This window comes from Scomber scombrus, chromosome 11 (genome assembly GCF_963691925.1).
Source record: "Scomber scombrus chromosome 11, fScoSco1.1, whole genome shotgun sequence".
Classification (NCBI taxonomy): domain Eukaryota; kingdom Metazoa; phylum Chordata; class Actinopteri; order Scombriformes; family Scombridae; genus Scomber; species Scomber scombrus.
The window spans coordinates 10,795,072-10,822,517 of NC_084980.1; the positions used below are offsets into that span (position 1 = coordinate 10,795,072).

At 40.1% G+C, this 27,446-nt stretch overlaps 1 protein-coding gene across 3 annotated transcripts; it reads left to right on the forward strand.

The window, feature by feature from the left end:
* Positions 1 to 939: 939 nt before the first annotated feature.
* Positions 940 to 27,446, forward strand: gng12a (guanine nucleotide binding protein (G protein), gamma 12a). 3 transcript variants are annotated; one of them, XM_062429370.1, is made up of 3 exons: positions 940 to 1,320; positions 25,122 to 25,229; positions 25,332 to 27,446. In XM_062429370.1, exons 2-3 carry the CDS (start codon positions 25,137 to 25,139, stop codon positions 25,455 to 25,457), a joined length of 219 nt encoding a protein of 72 aa, XP_062285354.1. In that variant the 5' UTR covers positions 940 to 1,320; positions 25,122 to 25,136; the 3' UTR covers positions 25,458 to 27,446. The 3 variants fall into 3 exon arrangements, with proteins under 3 accessions (XP_062285354.1, XP_062285356.1, XP_062285357.1); XM_062429372.1 differs by having other exon boundaries at positions 940 to 1,301; XM_062429373.1 differs by lacking the exon at positions 940 to 1,320 and adding an exon at positions 14,263 to 14,301.

Consider the following 27,446-nt stretch of genomic DNA (forward strand, 5'->3'; position numbering starts at 1 on the left):
TCTGAAGTGTTACTGTTTGGGATCGTTAAAATGATTTGCTGTATTCGTTTAGCACTTTTTAAAACAGTGTCAACAAAGTGGTTCACAGAAACAAACTATAAGAAAAGAAAACCAAAACAAGAAAAAAAGTTTTTAGGAACTTGATAACACAATACTTTATCCAAAAGACCTTTGTGTCAATTTCTCAACCTGTATAAGAGCACATAACCCTGTCATTTATCTTTTCTTAATCAAATAAACAAAGTACTACTGCATCATGAAAAGGGATATAAAAGTTGAAATGAAATATTGACTGTGTGAGGAAAATATGGACTAATAAAATGGTGAGTGCGAAGAAATTAAATGTGATGCGCAAAAAATAATTAAATTATATGACAACAGGTTGTTGTCATGTAGGTTGAATGCAATGCACAATATTAAGTCCAGTTTGATGAAATATATGAAAGTGGCCAGTGCAGTGATCAAAAGGAGGGAAGTGAAGTCCAGTTTTATTGCAGAACAGTTCAGCTATTATTTTATGAATTTACATGGTAATTCACAACACTGGTAGGGTATATTTTCCTTCCTTTATCAAGCACTTTTACTTACTTTCAAAGACTTAAAATTCAACACCTAGTTTCACAAATGTAAGTTTAATAAAAAATAAAGGCATGAAGTCAAAGTTGTCTCATTTTGACAACCGAATCCGGAAGTGGTATTTTTGACGCCTTAGTTTCCCCCACCCGCATTCCGCGAAGACCCACCTACTCTGCGTCTGATTGGGTACTACACGTTAATTTAGTTGGTTAGATTGGTTAGCTTCAATATAGGAGGCAGCTGGTTGGGTTAGGGTATATATGTATATCAGGCTCAGAGCCAATCAGAGGCAGGTGAGGGCGGGACTTCTCTGAATGCGGGTGTAAAAGAAAATAACGTTAGCATGTCTTTGGCCGAGCGCTTTGCTTGGTCCGCCTCTCCCTTACCGTCAAAACTCGGCTGTTGTCGTCTAGAAGCGTCCAAGTGGAGGAGGAAAAGGAAGGAAAAGGGGGGAGACTGGTCGTACTAGGAAGCAGAAAAAAGTAAACGACAATTAACTAATAACACCGTTCGTCAGCGTAAAGTGAAAGTGGGGCGACTCGGCAGCTGTGAAGTCGACAGTGTGGTACATGGAGAGCTGGTTTTCCACAGTCTGTGCTGTAAACACATTAGTGTAGTTGTGACATTGCGCCGTGAGCGACAGAGCAGAGGGAAAAGGTCTCCTCCCAGTCTGTTGACGGATACAGTTTGGCTCCAGTGAAGGGAGACACGGCTCAGACTTGACTGTACGTTTACCCCGGCCAGGTAAGACTGCCATGTGTCGATACTCTGCCTCATTAACAGCGCTTTGACTTGGAGCAACAGTTGCTTCCAGTCTAGTCTTGTACATGAGACATAATTACTCTCATTATTGCTGCCAAATCTCACACTCTTCATCCGTTTATGGAACAGTCAATGTGTCTAATTCAAGGTCCACCCATGTTTCATTGCCCGTGTCTGTGTGAGTAACACATCAATATGAGATTTGCTTCATGAGTGTGATATTCAACAGGTGATAGCTGGAGCTGAGGCTTTACTCAGCACAGGGCTGTCTGGGGCCTGGTGTCCTGATTATTCCCCACAGGCCCCACCTACTGTGTTTGCCACACAATGAATTATTTGTGAATTATTAGTCAAGTAAATAGGTTGTTCCAGAGCAGAATAACACTTTTACTGATATCTAAAACCAGCCACTTCCTTCACATTAGTCGATTATGCAATGGTAATCGCTTGCAACATTGCCAGTGTGGTCCAACGTGAAGCAATTGGATTATGAAGCCGGTGTGATGGTTGAAGTGGAGGCCCCACACAGGGAAGAGGCTGAGATGTTTACATGGAGCATCCGCAGCTCTGTCGATGTCCCCCTGGCCATTAGGGAGGACAGAATACAGACCGACCATTGATAAGGCCAACTCATTAGTACCCCATTCACCACCATCGAGGCCTCCTCTCAACACCCATCAACATGAGTGGGAAGCACTGCACACACTGGATGCTGAGGATCTCACACTTTCTGCCTTCATGCTGACAGGGGTTTGGGTTTTAGTGTAATTAAGTTTTTATCATGATAAAGTGAACCGCTTTTTTTTAAGAGACATCCGATTAAAAGGCAGTGCCTCAGAAGGAGGTGAAGAGACAAGAACATGAAGAACACATGCAACATTTGTGTCAGTGTCTCTCTCCTGACCTACATATATCGGTTTCACTGGCAATAGCAGGAACATGTTGTTTTATTAGAAACGGAGATGATGGCTGCCATAAACAGCGGCCCTGTCTGATGCTGTCAGGTCTGATAATAAGGCTGTGCCGTGCAATTTCTCAGACCAAACACTATCCTTCTGTAAATGTGTACTTTCACTATTTCTTTATTTCCTTCCCTTTTGACTGTAAAACACTACAAAGTAACATCCACAGGTGTTGGTGCCTTGTTCCTCAGATAAAACATGCTCAGGTGTGGGTTTTAATGTACAGGTATTTAAAAAAAAAAAGAAAAGTGACCTTTGACATGAAAGTTTTTAAACTCATTACCCTTCTTGACTCTAGCAGCTTTGGTGCCATGGGCTGCATTAGGAGATGTGAGTAGGTTAGCCCGGATTGCTGGCAGGATTTACTATGACGTGGGATGCATGTAAATTGATTAGTAACAGGAAGAGGGAGCTAGGTGGTCGAGATGAGAAACGACGACTTGCTTAATGCAAGGATTAGATAAAAAGGACAGGGTTGGGAACTCCCTGTGCAGCTTGTGATGGAGGGGAGGATCGATGTTAATCTCCTTCCTCTGTCTCTATATGAGTTTAACTTGCGGAACAATGGATGAACTGTTTGGATCACGTGGGAAGTGGCACACGCAGCTGTAACCAATGCTTTAATACCTTATCAGCTCACAGGCTGCTCTGGAGGCAGCAGCGTGCATCTCTTCTGACACAGAATGCTGCCCGACTCGATAGGCAGCTCTGTCGGCAAGTTTTTGACAAACAGCCAGTATTGCAGGAGGAAGACGCAGCGCTGACCGCCGCCTGAGCCTCTCATCTGCCATGATCTGTTTCCTCATAGTGCCTCTGTGTACCCCTCCTCTCATCGCCCTACCCCCCTCCCTGCAGGTCTTACATTGTAGAGCGTTTGTTGAAGTATGACTCGGTGTGTGTTCGTGCCTGTGCGTGCTTGCTTCAGTGTCCCTAAAGTGATCTTACTACTTCCTCACTGGTGATTCACATATTTTCTCAACATGTGTACACACACACTTACCAGTAACACACACACACAAACACACACACACACACAAACACACACACACACACACACACACACACACACACACACACACACACACACACACACACACACACACACACACACACACACACACACACACACACACACACACACACACGTCTCTCTGTTTCTCTTACATGAATAAAGCACAGTGATATTTCTGTCACCTGTAGGGCTGGGCATGATTTTATTGCATTTTAGCGTAGAAACAATAAGTTGATTAATTGACAACTACTTTGGTAATTGATTCATTCTTTTTTTGTAGTTTTTAGAGCAGAATTGCCAAACATAAGCTGTTTTCAGCTCAAACATAAACAATTCAAACAGGTCATCTTGTGCTTTGGGAAGTTAAAAAACACATTTTCACCACTTTTTGACATTTCAGAGATAAAACAATTAATTGAGACAATCATTTAGTTCATAATGTTTAATTAATCTATAATGAAAATAATTGTTAGTTCCAGTGACGATGCAGTGTCTGAGTTTTCTTTTTTTGTTACTTTGACATATGTATTTCTCTTTTTCATTTAACAAAAGAAGCCAAATGTTTCAAATGTTAATTCTGTTAAAAAACACAAGCCACTATATGTCACTTTTTTTAGCTGCTACCAGAAATTGTATGAAATTAGCAACATTTTTATTCAAGTCAGCAACAATGTGAACAAAGAATAAATGAACAATATCACAAAATGATAGACAATTTTGTTCAAGAATATGACAATGCTATGACACGATATGAATTTATCAGCTTTCAGGTATTTTGTTGTTAATACAGTAGGAACTGTCCCTTTAATGTATCTCAGTGTATTTGACCATTGTAGGCAATCAATCAATACTGAAAAATATTGAAAATGTTGGATTTTTATTATATTTTTGCCTCAATATAATTTAGTAACTTTATTTGTCAGTTTTATAATCTGCTGAGACAATTAATTCTTAATATACAGTACAAAATATTACAGTACAATATATATCATATCAATATTGTGATATAAAATTACACATAAAATTTGTATTTATTCCAATCATACAGTTGTCAGTAATCTTTGCTACAAACACATTTTGGTTGGAACAAAAGAAGGAGTGAGACTGAATTTGTTGACAACATGAAATAATGTGTTAAATATGTGTTAACTTTTTTCATTCTCTCTTAACTCTTTTTAACTCTGTTCTTCCCGTCTCATCACAAGCTACCCATGATTTTTCAGAGGCACGTTAAGATGTACTGTAGCCCGCTTTGGTGTGCGTGTGCGTGTGCATGTGTGTGCGTGCGTGCGTGTGTGTGTGCGCACTCTGCATTGTGTGTGTTGGTAGTCACAAGGCTGAGCCTACAGTGGCTGGTTTGCTTGAATTCCACCCTACCCAGGAGCAGATGTACTGAGAGGAGTGGTGGTGACATTGTGGATATACACACCCATCTGTTGGTTTGGCAGCAGATTTACTTGCCTTCATGAAATACCAGGCGTTACTGGATCTCTTTATTGGTTCAGAAGACTCAGTGACTCACCAACTGAGTGAAATATGGACTCCAAAGCAGACATTTTCCAAGATATTGTTTTATTTTCTATCTTTTCTCCTGTAAGCATTAATTACAAACTAACAACAACGATAAATGGCAGATGAAAGTCTTTTCACTGCCTGCGTCAGGAAGTAAGGTGCTGTTAGTGCTTGCGTACTCATCAGATTGACATCAACCTCAGATGTAGCCAAAGCCAAGCAGGAAATGTTGTCATAGCAACATGTCAGATAAGGTAAGAAAGGTAAGGCAAGAAGGACCTAATTTCCCTTCATTACTGTAAATGTGTCGAGGTTTTTTTTACTCTGATTTGTTGACACAACTCTTTCTTTTCTTCTTCTCCTCCACCTGCTTCATTATCTACCTTTTTAATTTCTACAAAGACCAGTCATAGGCAAGCTAGAAATGGCAAAAACAGTTTTTACACTGCAGAGCTTCTGTAGTCATGTTTGTCAGTCTGAGAGGAGGAGACAGCTGACACATACAGAGGCAGAACTGGTGTCTCCACCCAAACAAGGAGTACTTAAAATCCATGTGGGAGGAGAAACCAAGGAATGCTTTATTACCACAGCTTCCTCCTCACAGCTACACAGCTCATCTTAAAGGCTCTGTGTCATTCTTTAATCAACGTACTATAATTTATCTTCTACAAATGGATGCAGTTTGGTTAAAAGAAAAAAGGAATTCCTCAAATGATTTGAAGCCAAATCAACGAGCGCTGCAGCAACTAACAATTATTTTTATTATTAAAGGACCAGTGTGTAGGATTTAGTGGCATCTGGCAGTGATGTTGCAGATTGCAACTAACCAAATACCCTTCCCCCCAGCCTCCCATTTCAAGTGTGTAGGAGAACCTACAGTGGCTGTGAAAAATGTGAAAGTCCCTCTCTAGAGCCAGTGTTAAATTTGTCCGTTCTGGGCTACAGTAGAAACAGGGCGGTGCAAGATGGCGGCCACTGTGGAAAAGGACCTGCTCCCTATGTCGATATAAAAAACTAGTTTTAAGGTAACGAAATCAAAACAATTCTTATTTTTAATTGTAATTATACACTAATTAAAACATACTTATGAAAATTATATTGCATTTCTGCCAAGTCCGTTCTGCTAGATGCCACTAAATTGTACACACTGCACCTTTTAAACTGTCAATGTTTTTGACAGCTTAAAAGGTTCAGTGTCAATTATCTCACACTGACATCTTTGTTGTTGTTGTTTTTCTTAGCACCCCAAAACTCCCAAATATGGAGGAAACACTGTGTGTGTGTAAAAAGGACCTGAAAAAAGAAGTAGCAGATCTTGTTTTAAGGGCTAAAAAGTGAATGTTTGGCATTGTTGATCAATTTCTCAGTCAGTTGACACTTTTTTCTTTTTGGCCACAATCATCGACTGTGACTAACTGACACCAGTTTCTTTTTAATCATTCACATACTGAGTGGAAATGTTCCAGCTCCAATGCTGCAAAGTGACCTCATATGAAGATTTAGTACTTTTTAATAGTGATGTAAAACAATAAAGTCCATGTTCAGTCTTGATGGAAAATTATATTTAAGCCATTACTCCTGACAGCTGTTTGGTGTGTTGTGACCTGCCAGTGCTTCACAGGCGATGAGGGCCTGTGATGGCACGTTTATGAGGGAAGAGGATTATTTTTAACAGTTTTATCTGTAGATGAAAGTCATTGTGTTAATTGGAGCATGATACTTTTTGGTCGTATGCATAAATTATTCATCATTATATTACATTAATTAATGTGCAACCCCCCCCCCCCCCCCAAAAAAACAAACAAACAAAAAAACCCAACAACAAACAAACAGAAAAAAAAGATTTAGTGTTAACAAGTCAATTCAAGTAAACTCAACCACGCCATCTTGAGTCAGTGTTTCTTTTTGCACTTTCAGCAGGTGAATTGGTGTTTCATAGACTAGTGTTGCTCAATCAGAGGTCAAAGTTACTCTTCTAACAGCATTTTAGCAGTGATTTTGCTCAACACTTTAGATCATACATTCATATATATATATACAGTGAAGAAACAGTGAGAAACCCTTTGGGGAAACAGACAGCCCCAATATTCTCCCTCAGACAGTTCTTTTTGTTCAGGTTGTTCAGTGGGCCTCAGTTGGTCGTCAGTACACGTCTGTTTCATTCTCTGCTCTGATTGGACAGGCGGAAGGAAGCAGATAAGATAGGCGTGTTATGAGTGTAAACTATAGCAAGGTTGAAGCTTCTCACAGACACTGATCTGAGGTTAGATTTGTAACTGTCCCTCAAACCATAAAGGTCACTAAATTAGCTGCTCATCAGTAATAAAGTGTTGCCAGTAAGTTACAGTGAAACTAAACAGAGATGAGGGAAGATTAGGAAATGAATGATTTGTTAATAGAGGTGTCGTATTGTAGGCTCCTGACAGTGAATGACCGTGGTTCTTATTAACAACACAAAATATAATGTTTATGTGTCTTTTACATAACAGGAAGCTATAGTCACTGTTTTTAACGTTAATTTGAAAACCACAACTTTTATATGGAGGCCAGACACTGTCCAAAGGTACAGGCTATCAGATAAGTGAAAAATACATCAGTGAATAATACTGTTCCTCAAATAATAAGAATGTGAAAGAGTGAGAAAAGAAAAGAAGTATAAAGCTTTTTACATTTCATTTAACATCCAAGCAGTTGTTAAAAATATAAAAGTTTGAGTAGACAGACTTCCTGTGTACTTTGCCACCGTTAATAAAATATAAGTGTATTTAATTCTTCAGGTTTTCTCAACAACGATTTAATCAACTCACAGTTCAGTGTATTTTTAAGTTTTATTTTAAGTAGTGCTGTAACGGTACAATTTTGATGATCAATTAATGATTTAAGTCATTTATCAGGCAAAAATACTAAAATATGCATTCCTTTTTAATTGAACGTTTGTTTGATTTTGGACTTTTGGTCAGACAGAACAATGTATTTTAAAACATCAGTTTAAACCACCTTTTATGCACATTAATTGGTAGTAAAAATAATGGTTCCGGCCTAATATCCACTTCAACTCAAACTTTTCAAGTGTATATATATATGAAGAGCTTTAAATTTATGTTGCAAAAAAAGGCAGATTGGGCCTTTACCTTGGCCTTTATACTTTATGTAGAACTTAGACATTAAAATATGGTGCAGTCCTGCTTCACAGGGCTGTGTGTGTGTGTGTGTGTGTATATGTGTGTGTGTGTTCATAAGTGTAGTGTACAAGCAGGTGAAATAATGTGTAAATGATGAGAAGAGAAAGGAGTGAAGGTTATTTACAGCTCTATTTTTAGGCTCAGTGTCATCTTCAACCTGTCACATGCAGGGACGTACCTCTGTTGTCCACCAACTGCTCAGCTTGACTTGTTTTATTGAGGACGTGAAAGGGAGCAAATGCTGCAAACTACTGATACTTGTGGTATTTATGAGGTTCATCAGTTTATAAGTGTTGGTATAACTTTCTCTGACTTCTGACAGATTATGTAAAGGAAATAGACATTTTTCTCTTCTGAGTAACTCGCAATGCTATCAAATGAAAACCAAGTATTGGTCCCAACCTCTGAAGAACAAAAACTCCAGTATAAAAGTGATCAGCAGGAGGATACGTGTCTCTACTTCCTCCTCAGTGGTAATGTCACAGGAGTGGATGATGTTTGGCAGTGTCTTAACACCCAACAGCGATCTGTATCAACAAATGAATTGTGTGTCTCTCTCAGGACATTAGGCCTTAAAGCGCATTTTGTGGGCTCTTCGTTGAGAGCGGCGTGTGTTTTTTTTAATACTTTGCATCATTTGAAGTCGGCCCCTCGAGTGGCGGTGCGTGCAAGGAAGGAAATGTAAAGAAATATTTTGTCAATGATAAAGTTAGCTGGAAAGGATGGTGCATGAGTTTGAGGAGACAGAAGAAACTCGTTGAATACTGATAACAACATGGATCTTGGAGGGCTAAACAGTCGTGAAATTTAACACAGAAAATAAAGCATTAGTGCATCAGCAAATTGTTCTCCATAAATCTACAGTTCCTCATTTGTACCACATGGTGGTGCCGTCTGGCTGCTCTCTGACACTCAGCCTCTATTTGCTGGCTGGAAAGATGTTCAGTGATAAGTAAAAAAGACTGTTGCCTGTGTGCTTTGATGTTGCTCTTTAGCATCACAGTTTGAAATTCAAGTGTTTATATTGATGTTAAGTTGGAAGCCAACTTTCCTGCATGCAACCCCCCCCCCACCCCCCCACACACACACAAACACACACACACATACACACACACGACAATTAAACCAGTTACCTGTCTCTGTCCCCCTTTCTCTTGTTAACACACACTATCTCTCTCTCACTCTCACACACATACACCATCTGTCACTCTGGCACGGCCAGGTGGTCCCAACACACTGTTAGCTTTTATTAAACTTGCCCATTATACTTTGTGTCTATTCTCATGAGAGCGACAGAATAAGTGGGAGTGTTTTATGTGTATGTCGCACCTGTGACGTGAGTCAGTTTTCAGTCATTTGTACAGCAGGACAGCTCAGATACTGTGTGTACACCTCCGTAGATCATGTTGCCACCTGGATTATTTACTGGACTCTATAGTAACCAACACAAGCAGAGTGCCGTTAACACACCAACACACACACACACACACACTCAGGGCTGACAGTGAGGTCACTCTGTAGATCACCTGCTCTGTTTATTGGTTTATTTATCTCAGAGGGTTCCCTTATATGGTTACAGTACTCATAGTGATGCTGATAGTAATAACTAATAACATTCTTATTTAAATGTAGTATATTTTACAGTGCACAAATAAAACCAAAAACAATTACAGTATCTCAAAATATAAGCAAAGTCAAGAATTAAAAAAAGGAAGGTAATGATTAAAGTGAAGTCATGTAAATTAAAAAAAGTCAGTAAAAAGTCTTTAACACTTTTACAGACCAAATCCTCTATATTTTGGATTTTTAAAATGAAAATAGTGTAATTTCCCCCCCAAATGATATTTAATTTGCAATATAATGTGTACCTCATATATACTTCTCTCAATGTATGCATTTCTGAATAATTGAAACCTTACTGTCATGACATTCTTTACCCCCTATAAAAAGCATTGTGATTATTGCACACATGGTTTACAAGTATTTCAGGGTTTGTGTCCAGTACAGTTTAAGTTGCAGGAGTGTTGCATGGAGCCATATTTCTGTCTGGTTGGACTGGGCAAAGTACTTTAAAATACTCCCACTCACAGGAAGACACACCTTTGTATAAGGACGACTCTCCTCACTTATGTTATTTCCTCTGACATACATAGCATTTCATAAGACGGCATCCCAAATATGGGCACATCCTGCCAGATAGGGAGAGAGTCCAGCCAGCGTAAATCAGCTTCCTGTCAGACAGGTAAGAAAGAAAAGGATATGACTTCCTGTGTGGTGATGTTGCTGCAGTGTGTGCTTTGAAACTAACTGGAGGAAAGTTTAAGATGCAACAGAAGCATGCAGTCCAGCGTAAAAGAGGCTCCAGTGACAAATGAAGCATTTATAATAGTGGAATCAGTCTGTAACTTCACTGTGTGTGTATGTGTGTGTGTGTGTGTGAGCGGGTTGGAGAAACAGTGTCACTTTGATGGATTCTTTCATTTCTTTAGAGCCCTTTATGAGTCTATGGGGAAATTAGCTGGCAACTCAAACAAAGGCCAGTGTTTGTGCTTGAAGTCGGGACCCTCCAAAAGAGCTTGACACCTGTAGGAGAGGCAGACGCATCTACAAGTGTGTGTGTCCCTTTTTGTCGCGTTAAAGTCTTTAGGGGGCCCCAAAGTTTTTTGTCCGGTGTCACACTATGTTTTTGTGTTCAGAACAAGCACAAACAGGTGTCGGAGAGATGCACAGTCGCAGCCTGTCTCTTCTGTCCACAGACTCAGCGTCTCCTATGTTCGAAATCAGGTGCCTCATTCACACTCTTGTCAAATTCATGCACGTTTAAAGAGCTCCAGGGCTTTGTCTGACTATGATTTATAGTCATTTTACTCTTGTGTGGTTCACGGTGGAACAAGGCCTCACATTTTGTCCTTAAATGATTTTTGTACAGTGGCTCCTTGTGCAATTACCTCCTGAACCTGAACTGAAACAAACAGGCAATGTTCCCTCTCTACGGGCTGCTTATTTGAAAACTAGACAGTTATCTGATTGTGTGCAATTTTTTTTTTTTTCCTCGACCAGGAGCAATCAGCGTCATAATCTACATTGCAGACATTTCATACTGGCTCTATTTGGACAAAATGAGTACACCTCTGTACTCACGCAGCCCTGTATATGTTGGAGATGTCTTACAGTCTGAGATTTTCTACTTTCTACTTTGAGACGTGAACTTGTGAGAGAAGAACAACCAAGCAGCTTTAATATTTTTTAATCAATTATTCCTCATCATAAATCAACTTTTTTTTATTGATAATAAACTTCTCCAGTGCAGATTTGAGTGAAATTTTTTCCTTTTTAGAAAAAAACACCAGCTTATATGAATGAGACAGGGTTCTATGGTTGACCTTCTTCTGCTGAGAAATGGATCGAGCATGAAGAGAAAGGAAGTAAAGGAAGACGGAGGGAGGATGAGGATCATTTTTGAAGTGATTCGGGGTGGGCTGCGGAGGAAGTGGCCTCAGTATGACCCACAGTGTGAGCCTCTTCCTCCACCCAACATGACTTTGAAACTGTGAGATGAACAGAGTCGCAGTGGTTGGAGGGAGGTGCAGCCATTCATGTGGCTCCTGATTAATAGCATCTCAGACCCCTTTGTGTGTGTGTGTGTGTGTGTGTGTGTGTGTAGGGGAGGGGGGGGGGGGGGGGGGGGTTCGTAAGTAAATCTGGCTGTATTTCAAAGGGTGTCTGACCCTACTCTTGATGTATTTTAACTCATTTCTTGCATTCTTGGATGTCTTGTAACCATCTCTTCATTTATCTGATTTGCTTTCATTCAGTCAGTTTTGGTATTTGCTCTCTCAGGAAAAACCCCAGAAGAATGTTTTAAATGATCTAATGGGGAATTCAGTTCACTCTTCACTTTCCCTCTTTGCAGGAAAATGTAAGTAACTTTGAAAATGTTTGTAAAACAAAACCAAAAGTACTTTTGACTTTGCATGACTGGGATTTCTGAGACCTGCAGATGCACTGACAGCCTCAAGTGCAAAGTGATGAGGACGTTGCTCTGCTTTTATGTGGTCATGAAATTTTTTCATGCAAATGTCTGAAATGGACATATTGGTCAAGTGACAGAAAATGATTTGATGATGGATTAAAATAATAATTTTAAGCAAAATGCAGAATGTTACCTTGTTCCAGTTTTTTTAAATGTTACTATGTTACTTTACTGTCTTTGGGTCTTGAAGGGGATGCCACCTGGGGTTTATGATATTGTAATGGACATTTCTCATAATTTTCTGAGATTTTATAAATCAATGTATTGATAAATCAAGAAAATAATCTACTAATGATTTGTTAATTAAAATAATCATTAGTTGTTGCCCTACACTTGTCACACTGCAGGTTTACTGAATCCTTATCAGGAAGATTACACATATGAATAAAATAGCACCAACAGAATAAATCAAGTTTTCTCCAATCTATACAGCTCCACTTGCACTTTTGTCTAATCTCTACACCTGTTTCTTCAAACAGACTAAAATAAACTCTTCAGACTTATTTCTGTGACACAGTTTTGCTTTCAGTTGTGTTCTGAAGTCTTGTTCTTTCTGGCCTTGGCCTTGTGGCAGACCCCCGCAGTGCTGACTGAGACCTTCAACTCTGCCATAAAGTGATCATAAAATCAGCTACCTGGCCTTTGAAACAGTAGATGCTCACAGAGTTTTTGCAGGAATGTAGTCTGATAGTGCTAATCAGTTTGGAACTGGTAATCCTTAAGTAGATATTAACACTTATCGTGCTTTCTCGTTTGCAGCTGTGTCAATGCTCCAATAAAGTCGTTTGCAGCCGTGTCAGTGCTCCAATAAAGTCATTTGTCAGAGTGACTGTTGCATTCGTCCATCTGTAACTCGTGAGATTAGACATCTGCACTGCTCCCATACACATTCTCCACTTCTTCCTGTTTTGAATGTGTTGGTTCCTTCTTCTCATGCAACTCGTCTTGAGTGGTCACGTGTAGTAATCTGTCCGCTACCCACATGCCTGTCATTCCTGTCCTTGTTTGTTCAGAAATGTCCCTTCTCACTTGGAGATAATGTGGATCATTGGGTCCTTAACTGCACACAGTCAGTGCTAAAGATAAAGATCCCATGAGACCATGTGCCTCATCGTGCATCACTCGTGCTGCGCAGTGTTTTGTAACTGTGTTTTTTCATGAGAAAAGCAACAAAGGCTCAAATTTGAAAGGCTGAGCAGCGCAACCAACCAGTTACAGAGTGTCTTGGAGTGTGCCCTGTTGTCTAAAATAGACCAATGCAGCATCTTATAGGTTTTTTTTATGACTGTCAAACTATTATATGGGCCCCTCCAGTCCCCCAATTTATGGTGTTTAGGGTTTCAGCTCTTTATTGTTAGCCCTGTATATGTGCAGCCCTCTGTTCTGTCCCCGTATCAAAGTACAGAGATGATAGAGGAAACTGATCAGACCCAGGGAAGAAAATGATCTCGACACTGTCCCAGTTGGCCTGTTGAACTCTGACCTGTCAGAACAAAGGTCAGCAGTTTGTAGACAAATAAATTTCACCCCGAGAGAGACACACCAGAGTAAGCATAGCTTCTCAAATATCCATTCATTTAACGAGGCAGGGGCAAAACACTGATTAATGTCTCTTGCACCAGAAATATGGTTGCAGGTGCTTGCATGTTCTCTTGCTTCCAAATTTCTGTTTTAGTTATGCTTTATTTGCAGTTTATGGGTAATAATAACATTGTAATAGAATACAAAAAATCTAAACTATATAATGATGAAGCTAATGAATTAAGATAACATGCAATGTGGAAGCAAAGGAGAAAAAAAGTGCACACAAATTAGTACATATTCTACAGACATGCTTTCATGTCACAAATACTTGTTCAGCCGATGAAACATGAATCAGCATTAATGTTGATTAATGTTCAGATTAGGGTTCAGCCCAATGTGACATGTTGACATCAAGATGAAAACACCTGGATATTCAGATTAGCATCATATGTTACACAGAAAAGCAGTAAATTCTGCACACTTTGCTCGGGACATTTCCAGTGGACGTCTCAAACAGGAGATGCTGTTTAGTGAGCTCATTGTGGGATTTTAGTCACAATATAAAAAATGAAAAGTGTTTTTTTGTGGAGTTTTTCTGATGATATAGAAAGCTAATATGCTTTCCCTCTCACTCTCTTTGTTTCGCTCTCTCTCTCTCTCACTTTCCACCCCTCCTGACAGAGGAAATCACGCCGCCTGCATTTTTCCACCACTAATCCCTTTGTCCTCTTTTACAAGGTTGGTGGCTGCTATTGATTTCAGAGCCGAGTTTTATTGTTCTTTGTGTATATAGTCGTTTTACTTAACTTGATGGTTGCAATGCAAGCTTGATTATTAAACAGTGAACATGAAACTTTGCAATTAACCTTTATTTGCTTATTATTACAAGCATCAAACAATAATATGTGTATAATTTAATATCATAAAAGGAACGTGCAAATATTAGTAACCTGAGCCCTGCAGCCAGTGTACACACGCACACACACACACACACACACACACTTTTTCTCACATGCACCCACACTTCAGTCCCATTTATATCAGCCTGTGAATAATCCCGTTTCCTCTTTACTTGAAAAACAAACTCTCTTTTATGACCTTTACGTTGTTTTCTAATGAGCTGAGTGACGTCCAAGCCATTATCAATTATTCCATCCTTGCACGCTGTTGTTTAACCCGTCCAACTTCAGCTCCAGCAGGGAGGAGGAGGGGGACACATGACGACCAACAAGCAACATTGTGGACCATTGACCTGCTCAGCTCCATCTCTGTAGCAGTAGTAATGTACATGTAGTGAGGGCAGCTCGAGGGTGGAGGCTGGAAAGACTGAACACGTTTGTTTATTGTTCCATATAGGCAGGGCAGTGTTGGGATCCATTGTGTAGTATCTCTCTGCCTCCGTCATGAATAGTAGCTTTCAGAGGCAAGCGGGACTGAGGCAAAAGGCAAAGGACTCACAATAGCTTTAAGTTTTATGGCGTTCCTGTCGCCAGCAGCAGATTTTTGGCAGGAGACCAAATGCAACATACACACAGCTGCACGACTTACTCTCACACACACACACACATACACACACACATACACATACACACACACACACACACACACACACACACACACACACACACACACACACACACACACACACACACACACTCTTATCTCTCTCACAGTCTCAGTCGCAAGCACACATCTTTCTCTACAGCTCTTTCTCTGCCCCACCATTCATTCCTTCCCTGCATCCATTTCCAGCAAACTCCACTCGGTTTGCACTAAGCTTTCTTTTGTGCAGTTTTTTCGATAACAATGCTGTTTGTTTTCTGAGGGCAGGGCAGAGAGACGCTGCCCGGCAGCCTCTTTGCCTCTCTGCCTGGGTCGCCTGTGTCTCCTGCATGTCACCCTCTGTGCGTCTGCAGTGACGTCTGAAGGGCATTATCTGCCATAGGCCTCTGTTTGTTTTGGGCTGCTCTGGGCTTGATAATGGCCCATTACTGGGGAACCAGAGGCTCCTAGACACCTCGGTGGAAACTACAGAGACCTTGGTAATCTGGATGATACCCAGCTGGCACTCAGTTTGGTTATAGTAAGCCACTGCTGGAGAAGTTTGAAACTGAAAACAGCTCCACAGTAGTCAGCAACAACCCAGGCCTGCTGGCTATTTTTAGTACATACTCTAGCTTCTAATGATATCACTGAGGCGCTGGCTGCCCTCTGTGTGTCCCTTTGTGTTTCCAGACGCCTGACATCCTGCGTGTAAAGCCAGGAGATGTGTCTGAATACTTGTTGAACATCAACAAAAGTGTCTTACAGGATTGGCTCATTATCTCCAGCCCCTCCTGTGGAAGGAATGCGATGAGTTCGGTTGGCAGTTGCATCAATGAAAAGGAGAAACACGTTATTCTCGACCTTAGCTCTCACTTTCAGTCTGTCCTTGTACATCTTGGAGTTTTTCTTTGTTCTTGACTCCTCTGTATTAATGTCTCTTACATCTTAGAAGTTTGACTTTGCCCCTTGTGATGCAGAAAAATAATGATAGGCTATCCAATCATATGAAATAAATCATTTAGCCATATCTATCTGCACAATACTATTAACCGGACTGGTAATATGAAAAGTTGCAGAAAGTCACAGCCTAAAAATGTCACTGTTATTAATACTTGTGTTACTTAACCTACATGAATACCAACTGAATTTATTATTATGATTATCCATTAATGAATTTGTTTTGATTAATCAGTGAAAAATGTGCATAATAATTTCCAATGGCCAAATGACAACGGTGAATCTTTTCTTTTCTCCACCTTGCAACAATCGTTGATTCAAAGTTGCGGTGTTGTCGTTTAGTTGGCGCCACCCATGGTAGAGTTATTGTAAATAAAGCTGAAGGTGTTCAGTGCTGAGTTCTGATGCCCCAAAGCTGGTCCATCTCTACACCTGCTGCAGGTGTCCATTAGACCTTCACTCGCCTACACTACACTTACACTATATTCCCCATAACACTTAAACCACACTGCACCCACTTTTCGGATTACAGAACTGATGATTTGCGATCTCAACAATAGCCCAACAGCATGGCTGACCCGGCTAGCTCAAAACGTTCTGCTCAGCAGTTCAGGAATCATATTTTACCACCCGACTCCCTTATGCGTTAGGAAAGATAGTGTCAAGGACAGAATATTGTTTTTAAAGAATTGCAATAAATCTCTGCTGCAGCACTTCTCTGCAGCTCTAAATTAGACATTAGTCAAATAAATGAGTGTGTTTATTGTGCTGTAATTAGAGGTTGCCCAGACAGTGATTGAGTCTCGTTTCAGCTTGTGAATTCTCACCTCTGCTAAATCCTTACATAGCAGAGTGCTGCTTGTCCCCTGTGTTATCACTGCTATCTGTCATTATGTCAGGCAGTCAGAGTCCCTGACACACATGCTCCTGTACGTTCACATAATCCTGTTCTAAATATCATCATGTTTAAGGACACTTTGCTCGCTATCTCATGGATGTGCTTACCTTATCAAATTTGAGATGCAGCATCTCATTTTTGTTGCAACATGTTTTTCAACACTTTGAGTTCATAATAGACTATGTTGACTTCCTGTAATTCTCACATCAGGGCTTGTCAGCCATCTAGTCTGTGCTTCTGCTGAAACAAGGCATCATTCAGGGTTTATTTGGACAGGAATGAGCCTTGAGTAATTGCACATGAATTTAGGATTTAGAAATCCTGCTGAAATGAGTCCAGTCTAGTCTTCTGTCTAGACACTGTGCTCCTGTGCTACAGTATGCTGGATTGTTTTTGTATCCAGTAAAACCACAGAACTTACAGGATTGTGCAGTTTGCCAGAGACTGAGAACTCACTGTATTAGAAGTTTTAAGTTTAACAGTTCTTCATGGTGATGCAGAAAGAAAAACACAGAGTTGTGTTATTTGTAGTGCAATATGTTTAACCTGAACAACTTTCCATTAACCTTTGCACAGCCATGTAGCTCTTCCAGGAAATTTCTGCTTACACAGGAAGAATGGACAACCCTTCAGCCAATCACAATCATGGCATTTTCGCGTACCAGCATAGACCAGCACTGAATTTCCCAGTATTTCCTTTGTACTGAGTGTGCAGCCAGCAGCCTGGGCGGGGACCTGTGAGCTTTACTTATCTCGGTGGCCATACCTGCTGCTCTGGGGTGGTGCTGCAGCTCTGCCTCTCATCATAGTTCCCCCTAAATAACAGCATGATCTAGTTTTCTGCTTCCCTGAGCTGTCTTTTCTTAACTTTGTGTGCAGCTAATAGATCAGGCATTCTTTCACACAAGACTTTTCCTACACCTGCTGTAAACTACATGTTGTTAGTGCAAACAACACTGGAGAGATGGGTAGCTCCTTTGACTTCAAATGATGTAAATGTCCAACAATGGCTCAATGATCAAAACTATTTCTGAAACAGTGTAGTTGTGCTGCAGTGGAATAAGTAAACAACTTTTCTGTTTCTTGCAAGGCGTCAGAACACCAGCTGATATCAGTTTTATGATGATTTATGGTCCCTCGCAACTGATTCTCACATTCTTGACCGATCACGTTGGAAGTCAAGTGTTTTTATAGTTACTCTGAAAGGTACAACGAGATGCATTATAATACATAGATAACGAGACATATTTTGATAATGACGGCAGTGACAATACATGAGCATGGTTAACCAGGGTAACCAGGCTAGCATACATCCATGCAAATGCTACGACTAAGTAGCCTTATTTCCTGCCAAAATGTTCAGGGTGGAACTCTCAATCTAGATTGTTGTTCTGCAGATTATGTGAATTATTGAACTTTTTTGACTGTGATTATTTAAGCCACAAAGTACACTAAACTGAGGAAAGTCAGGTAATGAACCAAAGATCCTGTACTGGACAGTTCAGGATGAATATACGAACCGTTACACCTTATTTGGGTCTTTTTACACATTTGAAGGTAATTTGAGCAGTTTTTGGTGCAGATGACACATGAAACTCCTCTCACCATCTCCTGGCAGTTTAAACAGTCTCTGTTTCCCCAGGTAGGCAAAACCGTGATAGTATTTCTCGTGTCAGCTGCATGTTAGAAGCTGCCAAAGAAACCAGCCGCTAACAGCAACTTCGTTCTTTTCTGCTGGTGGGAAAGCAGTGACGTCACTCTGGTGGTTCTCACAATATGAACAAGAGCTTGCCCACACCGTCTCCTCCCTGCCTCACCCATTTCTCTTTCACACACACTAAGAAAGTCAGCAGATTCTCTCCCTCTGGCTCATAAACACAATCCCACTTTACTCAGCAGTAGGACTGATGACTGAGTATTACTGATAAGCACGGTAACCGAGTGAGAACAAGCCAGTGTTTATAGTAAAGCGAAGAGGGCTGCACAGTAGCGCTCATCTGATCTCATCGCCAACGAACTACGGCGCAGGGTCATGTCGAAGGTGTAGCTGGAGACGGTTTTCAATTCAGCTGGAAAAGTGCTGACTGGCAGCATAGAATATGAGCAGGCTACTTTTAGCTTTGCCTGCAGACTGGGAACCTCCTGCCTGCAGAGAGAGAGTTTACATGGGGGAGGGGTTGTACATGAGAGTGTGTGTGTGGGTACACAAGGGAGAACAACCAATTTACTGGTTTGTGGCTGAGGCCCATGTCTTTGAACTCTCTTTTGTTCAAAGCTGCAGACATCTGTCTAGACACCAAATATCGCCTTTCCACGAAGCTGTTCTTCACTTGTCAGCTGGTATATAAAGTCCGACGCCAGGGCAGGCAGTCGATGTTTTAATAGGATCACCACAAGTGTTAAAAAAGCCAGTAAAATGTAAACTTTGAATCGTGTTTTAGAAGATAAGAAAGTTATGTTTTGTGCATATTTGCTTATATCTGCAGCATGTGCTTGAAGACTAGTCTCAATTCAATATAAAACACTTCATTAGCATTAGCTGATACATCTTTCTGCATCTATTTCTGCTTGCACAGTTAAAGGAATAATTCATAGCAATATGAAAATTCAGTCATTATCCTCTCATCTATCCACTGCCTTTTCATTCATGTTAATGAGGCCAGCTGTTACATGCAGAAAATACTCGACTAGAGCTGCAACGATTAGTTGATTAATCGATCGAGAGAAAATGTGTCTTTTTGATCATCAAATAATCATCAATCATCATCAATAAGAAAAACTGCCAAACATTTGCTTGTTCAAGCATCTCAGACGTGAGAATTTGATGTCTTGGTCGTACATGATAGTAAAATGAACATCTTTGGATTTTGGACTATTGATTAGACAAAACAAGACATTTGAAGACACCAGCATGAGCTCTACAAAATCAAAACAGGCATTTTTGGCGTATTTCCTCACATACTTACCTCTGCTTCACAGGGTTCGAGGCTTTATTGGAAGCAGTCTTATAGTACAGAGAGGCCTTTATTCCTAATTCCCTCTATTTGATAAATATATTTGCTCATGTTTTAGTACAAATCCTCCTTGTTTTCAAATCTGCTTCCATTCACTCTGTAAAGTTACTGTATTACCAGTAATCCCATTACTCCGACGTGTGGAACAATACTTCTCGTGTTTTAGCAGTGCACCACTTAGCTGTATCATGCTTGTAGCATGCAAATGGATGTATGCTCGCCGGCTGCAAAATACTTGATAATGAAAATAAATGTTAGTTGCAGCCCAGTATTCTAATACAAAGACTATTTTTCTTTATTGACTTACTGTGTTTTCTTTTAGACTTCAAAAGGGTGCATTGAAAATGACGAACCTACTTGTCATCAATTTGTGTCAGTCAAGTCTAGAATGCAGCCAGCGATGCTTTAAGCCCTGAGGCAATTTATTTCCAGCGGTGTTACTTTAGTACAAAAGCTGCCCCCAGTGTGAGAAACTTCTGATAACTCACTGAAGGGACCACACATACTGTACTGTACACTGACTCTTCTTTTAGACTTTTTTAATGGATATCGTTTGTGTTCGTCAGCAGCAAAATTTAAGAGTTTGCTTTGGGTGTGAGCTGCAGCTTAGTAGCAGTGTAACACACACGCACACACACAGTTTTTCATCTCTGAGTGTTGGTGTTAATGGCACTGAGTCATAATAGTTAATGAAGAGCATATGTGCGGGTGGGTTTTTGCGTGTAAGGTATAGCACAGCAGCAGGGCTGTAGCGCTCTGTGCAGTAGGTGGTCCTGGCTGCTGTGTGTGTGTGTGTGTGTGTGTGTGTGTGTGTGTGTGTGTGTGTGTGTGTGTGTGTGTGTGTGTGTGTGTGTGTGTGTGTGTGTGTGTGTGTGTGTGTGTGTGTGTGTGTGTGTGTGTGTGTGTGTGTGTGTGTGTGTGTGTGTGTGTGTGTGTGTGTGTGTGTGTGTGTGTGTGTGTGTGTGTGTGTGTGTGTATTGTGATAGGGTGGGCTCTAATGAGGTGGTCTATTTCTGATCCTTGGAAGTAACCTTTTTTTTTTTGCAAGGCTTGTGCATGAACATGGTGGTGCTTATGCCACACACACACACACACAAACACACACACACACACACACACACACACACACACACACACACACACACACACACACACACACACACCGGTGGCCTCCCATAGAGTTTCAGTCAGACCGGTGCTGCTGGTAGTAGCTGGCATCACATCACAGGGTCTTCACAGTTTAACTGGAGTGACTCAGTTGGGATGGGTTGCCTGCAAAAATCACTTGTGAGTGCTGGTGGGATTTAAGACCTATGCTTTCACATGCTTGGTTTGGCTCCAGAGAGAAGACTATTAATTCTGCCCTTTTTCCATCAAATTACAGCTGTGGAGGTTTCTGTGATGCCTCGCAACAGTTTGCTGTGCAGTTGCTTCTTTGGGATGTTAGAGATTCAGGTTAAGCTACAGATGAGCTTTCTTTTGTTTTCTGTATCTTGCTCAAGGGTACTTCACACAAATAAACTTGAACCCAGTTTCTCCAGTCCTTAATTCCACGCAGCTGCTAACAGCCAGTAGGGTGCAATATTTCTGCCCTGGTTTTATTTGCATGATTGTTGTAGGATTAAGAATCCTGTTTCCTTTTTCCCCGGCAAGCAAAACATTTCTGGTGAAAATTAGTCAGCTGCGATAGCAGAGTTCAATTCAAGTCACGGATTATTAGCTCCTAAGTTTCTGCAGGTGTGGACTTTAAGAGGAAGGACTCCTCTAGGTGTAACTTTCATCACAGCCCTGTTGTGTCTTTTTCTCATGTGAAGGGTGTTTGTATTTCTCATGTTACCTTTTTGTTTTTTGTATTTATTTCCACAAAGTTGGCTCCATACAAAAACAACTACAATAAAAACAAACAATACTTAAAATCATCCTGTATCAATAAAACAAAAAAGGCAAAACAAGTTAAACATAAAGATCAGAAAATAAGTTAAATGACTGCAAACATGAAACAATAAACAATAGTAACCTACGATGAAAACAAAAACAAAACTGTCACATACAAAAATACACAACAACAAGAAGAAAAATAAAAACAATCAAACTGAAAGTGCAAAAACCGCAATGACATCTATATGAGATTAATCACATTTTGTTTTAGTATGTTTTACTAAAAAAGTAAAGAAAATCTTCTATTGGTCTTGTCTCATGTTGATGTGGAGCATATTCCAAGCATAAAAAGCTCTATAAAGAACAGTCCTCATCTAGTTTGTGGACTTGGCACCACCAGATCTATCCATCTATCTATCTATCCGCATATATGTATACTTTTTTTTGTTAGAAATACTGCCACTAAAAATGCTCACTTTCTTTGCCACAGAGGTAACTACTCATCCAAGGATGAAAGACTAATATTTGAGCCTTGCAATGAGAAAACTGTGGTCAACATCAAAAGCTGCAATAAAATCCAAGAGCACAGCCCCAACCAGTTTCCTTTTTCCCTAGTTTACCATGTATGATAGTCAATGCTAATACAGTGCTTGTAGAGTTCCTTTGTCTATAAGGACGCTGTGCTTTTGTAAGTAATCCATTTTTACTAAAAGAATTTAACATTGATCAGCAGCTTCTGTGCTATGTTTGCATATTGCACAATTTACAAACTATGCAGTCAAGTTACTTGATAGCGCCAGGAGGTCCAGGTTTTTATCTGGCAGCAATAAATACCTGATCAGAAAAGCATCTGAAGCAAGAGGAGTACAATGAAGTTGGTGACTAAGCTGTGCACTAGTTGGAAGATTGCCACAAAAGATTTATTAAAGTGATTATAAGGCAAATTCCCTTGTTTTATTCCCGTCAAGGACCTTTATTACATAACCATCTCTTGCTCCCGTGTTACCTGTCTGCCTCTTCTATGGTCACTATCCAATAAAGGCAAACTGATCTGATCTGTTTTGATTAGCCAGCTCCCAGAAGACAGCCATTTTTGGGCATGCACAAAACAAGCTGATGTCATCATAAGGTTGAAGCCTGTGCTTTTGACCCATAGGAGCATTTTACATTCGTTACCCTCACGTTTTGGAACATTGACAATGTTTAACACATCTGACATAACAGTATAACAGTAACAGAAAATTACAAAAAACTTTATGTCCCCTTTTGAAGGCTGTAAAAAGTAAAAATAACTTTTAAATTGCTGTTGCAGAATAATAAAGTGATTGCAATAACTTCACTGAAATTTGACAGAGAACCATCTAGATGGGACTCAGCTTGCATAAGTTCCTTCTAAAGACCTCCTTCAAACTATAGAGATGAATGCCCTCACTCATCATGTATATGGATTAAAGGTTGGTTTTTTTGCAGTCTTCACCTGTGGTGCCTTGCCTTTATGACTAAGCTAAGAATGTTTCCTCTGGATGATTGTTCACATTGCATTGTACGGTTTACCCTTTCATGTCTCACTCATGTTATCAATAACATTTAAGCTCTTTGGGTCATTTCTGACTTTGTTTTCTTTGGAATGATTCCTTATCTGTAGATGGATTTAAAACTCTTTAATCAGTCACTCCAAAGCAAAAGTCAGAAAATTGGGATTTTCCTTCCCTTCCCTTCTCATTTCCGCCTTTTGCCTTTATTCCTCCTTCACTTTGTTCTTGAAACAAAAGAGCCAGCTACAGCATCAAAAGCTACTATGGATAGTGTACATCCTGGATGCCAAAAGGTCTAACAAAACAAACACAGTCCAACATGTTGTGTTTTGCTAAAAAAAGAAAAGAAAAGTGGGCTTTAAGCCTGTTTGTGGCTGCTGTAAATTCATGCATTACATGCATTACCTTTACTTCCCATATTATGCTGATTTACAGCTAGTGACTGAAGCTGGATTACAAAAGAATTAGCATGTACAAGTGCAAAACTACATGTGTGAAACTATTTGGAGCATCTGAAGAAACATGCTGACTATGAAGATGGAAGAATATGTATATTTAAAAGCTACAGCATGAAACAGACAGCCTTCATTTTTTTCATTTTCTTCTTTTTTTTTTAAACACATGAGCCCCAAGTTTGCTTTGTGAATTTCAAAAGAAGTTCTGAGAAACCATACTTTGAGACGTCCTGTTCCCTCTTGAGAAACATCTTGGTGAAAGAGAGGTGTGTCACAAGAACATGTTTCTATGTTTTCTGCAGAATATGTTAAATGTGTTTTTGCCTGAAAACAGACAAATGGCCATAAAAGGAAGTAAGACCACAGGGGAAAGACACTGCAGCCAGAGCTCCCACATGGACTGTAGGATGTGTCCGGGCTTGTTCCCATCCAGTCTGTAAATGATTAACAGGAAGTAGAATCATAACCCCAACACAAACATCGGCCCCACGGACACATAGACATTTCAACACTGAAATCTTTGCATTGTTGTAGCTTTTTCGTTTCTATAAAGATATCCTGCAGTGTCAGATTTTAATGTTGTTGTCATAGTTGGGCACCTATCAGATTGTGCACACACACACAATGTGAACAATGTGGCATTACAATGTTATGTTTGGTGTGGTACTTCACTGCCTTGATGCTGGCAAGAGAGACTCTGTGCTGAACCTTTTTAAACCGAAGAACAAAAAAAACACACTCAAACAAAACATAGTCAAAATGCATGGCAACTTCTCACCACATGTTTGCATTTTCTAAAAGCGTTCCAAAACTTATTTTGCATATTGGCGTAAAGCCAAATTAAATGAAATGTTTATGATGCCACTTCTGGGAACAACCCTGCGGGGGAAGAGGAAGTAGGGAAAAGGAGTTGTTGACCCATATTAAACCAACAGTGTTGTGTTGCTTCTGTGCGACCAGCTGTGTGATTTTACAACACTCAACTTCCGTATGCAGTCAAATCATTGACAAACAAACTTAATATTAATGCAACTCTCTCTCTGCTGACCCATTTTCCTTTATTATGTGGTTACTTTTCCTTCTTCATCACTGCAGTGCATTCCCAGTGTTGCAAGATCACAATTGTTTTATTGTCTGTATATTGTATTGTTGCACGACTGTCACCGACTTGACTTGAAAAAGGGGTCATCATTTTGGAGAGTTAAAGCTTCGAATGATGAACCTCATGCATTTTCTCTTCAGTGTTACTCACGCTTCCTTCTGTTCTTTATTACAGTGTTGATTGCCCAGCATGTCTTCGAAGGCTCACAGTTCCAACAACATCGCCCATGCTCGGCGGACGGTGCAGCAGCTGAGGATAGAGGCAAGCATTGAGAGGATAAAGGTATACCGTATTTCTCCAGCTATGAACCATTTTATTGGCTGAATACATTAGAGCATCGTTGCTAAACTTCCCTGTGATTTTGTCATCCTTCGGTTCTTTTAGGTTTCCAAGGCCTCTGCGGACCTTATGAACTACTGCAGCGAACACGCCAGGAACGATCCTCTCCTTATGGGCATTCCAGCTTCAGACAATCCCTTCAAGGACAAAAAACCCTGCAATATATTGTAGTGGATGCCACTTAGCCTTTTATGTGTTTATTTTTGCTTATTAATGCCGCTGCATTCTATTTGTTGGGAGGATTGAGGGGTGGACTGTGATCGTATCATTACCATGTGTTCACCTGTTCTGTTAACAATTCACCAATTAATCTGCGATTTTTCCACAAAAACAGCTTTTTGTAAAGAGCAAAGTAAGTGTTGTGTGTGGCTGCCTGTATTCACTGCAACTGTTCTCCTCGGCAGTGCCACCATTCAGTTTGAGTTCTGACCACTAACAAGACTTTGGCTGCATGAGTTATGATGGCATCAGGTACATTATGTTGCTTAAATAATCAACTACAAATATTGTTTTCTGAATACTTTAACAGCGCTGGCACTCCTCAGTGATGGATTTGATCCTTCATCTAAACACAGTTTTATCTCCATTGGACAGTGACTGTTATTATCTCTCTGTTTTGCCTCAAGTGGATTCATACAGCCAAAGTTTCCCTTTCACCCCTTTACAGCAGATCAGTTTTAAGATGGATATTACCTACACTGTAACATCTAGTGTTAAAGTATTCTGCAAGTCACCACAGCCGCAGCAACTCCTACAGGTCCACGACAATCCATATCCCATTTAATCCATCCATGATAGTGTTGTCTTAAGTTGATTTAATGACTTGTCATGTTGAAATAAGATTCCAAGATTATGTTTGCTTAGATTTAAGCCAACGGGATAAAGTGATCCCAATGCTGTGACGTTTTTGGAAATGTGTCATCTGTACATGTAAGATACAGACTGAATGAAGCTAAAATGCAAAGATACTTTATCAGTCATACTGGGCACTACCTGCACTCTTGAAGTCAACAGTTTAATATTAAAGCAGTGCAAAAAGTATATTTTTGTTACTGTAGGTGTCAGCTGACATTGGGTGCGGGGCAACTCTGTGTAACAAAGATACTTAACAGCCAAACCAATGATGCAGCATTACAAAACATCTCAATATGCGTCTGAATGGGACCATTTTAACCATTCCTTCTGAAAACTTTCCTGTGGTACGCTATTTATAGGATGCTGTCGTCACTGAAGCACGTCAGCCAGCTAAGAGGAGCAAGTGTTACGTAACACTGTGAGCCACGCCCACTTGCTCATCACAACAACTGTCTTAGTCAAGCGAATGCGCACATCGTTGTCTTAAAAGTGTTTTTGGTGTGACGTAGGTACAGGTACAACTGTTAGTGTGCATTGATGATGAAACCAATCTCCCAAGATTGCTCTCCAGTTTTTTTTCACTTTAAACTAACATTTTTGTCGGTGGAGGTTTTCAATCTTCAGTCTAACATGTCCTGCATGTTGTGATTTGCTGGGGGAACTTATCTGCTATGGTAAATTTAACAAAAACAGAATAGATAGTATAAATTTAAATTTCTTACACTCTAAAGCCTTACTTATGTTTGCCTTGTATTATGAAGAACACTTTAGGGAGGACTTTCTGTAGAACAACAACAAACAAAAAAAGACGTTTCTATCAAATGTTTTTATCTGCAGGATGAAAGTGATTTGTAACAATATTGTGCCATTGTTTTGTCTACACGTGTCTCTTGTAAAACATGTTAAATCGTGTTTGACTTGCCTGGTGCTCCGCTTTTCAGCAGTTTTGGTATTGTTGCCTTCTCCAAAGGGTACTTACAGGTCTTCAAATCAGCAAGATCTAGTGTTATTATCCAATTGTATTTTTTATGATTGTCTCTTAACTGTCAGTTCTTCTTACTTGCAATAAATCACTCCTGTATGCCTCTTAAGGAAAAGCTGAGATTACCACTGCCATGTCATAATTTCAGTCCATTCAGCAACTCCGTAACGGCCTTATTGTACCACTGATGGATTAATTTAACTGTCAAAAACTGCATTTTGATAAATGTCTTTATTAATATACCAACCTTTGTATGAAGACTTAACTAAGATTAATTAAGTGAAGCATTCCTACAGTACAATACTGTACTAATATCTCAATAA

Coding starts and splice junctions, on each gene's coding strand:
- gng12a (XM_062429370.1), top strand. CDS start 25,137: ATGTCTTCGAAGGCTCACAGTTCCAACAACATCGCCCATGCTCGGCGG. Junction 25,230..25,331: donor CAAGCATTGAGAGGATAAAG/GTATACCGTATT, acceptor CGGTTCTTTTAG/GTTTCCAAGGCCTCTGCGGA.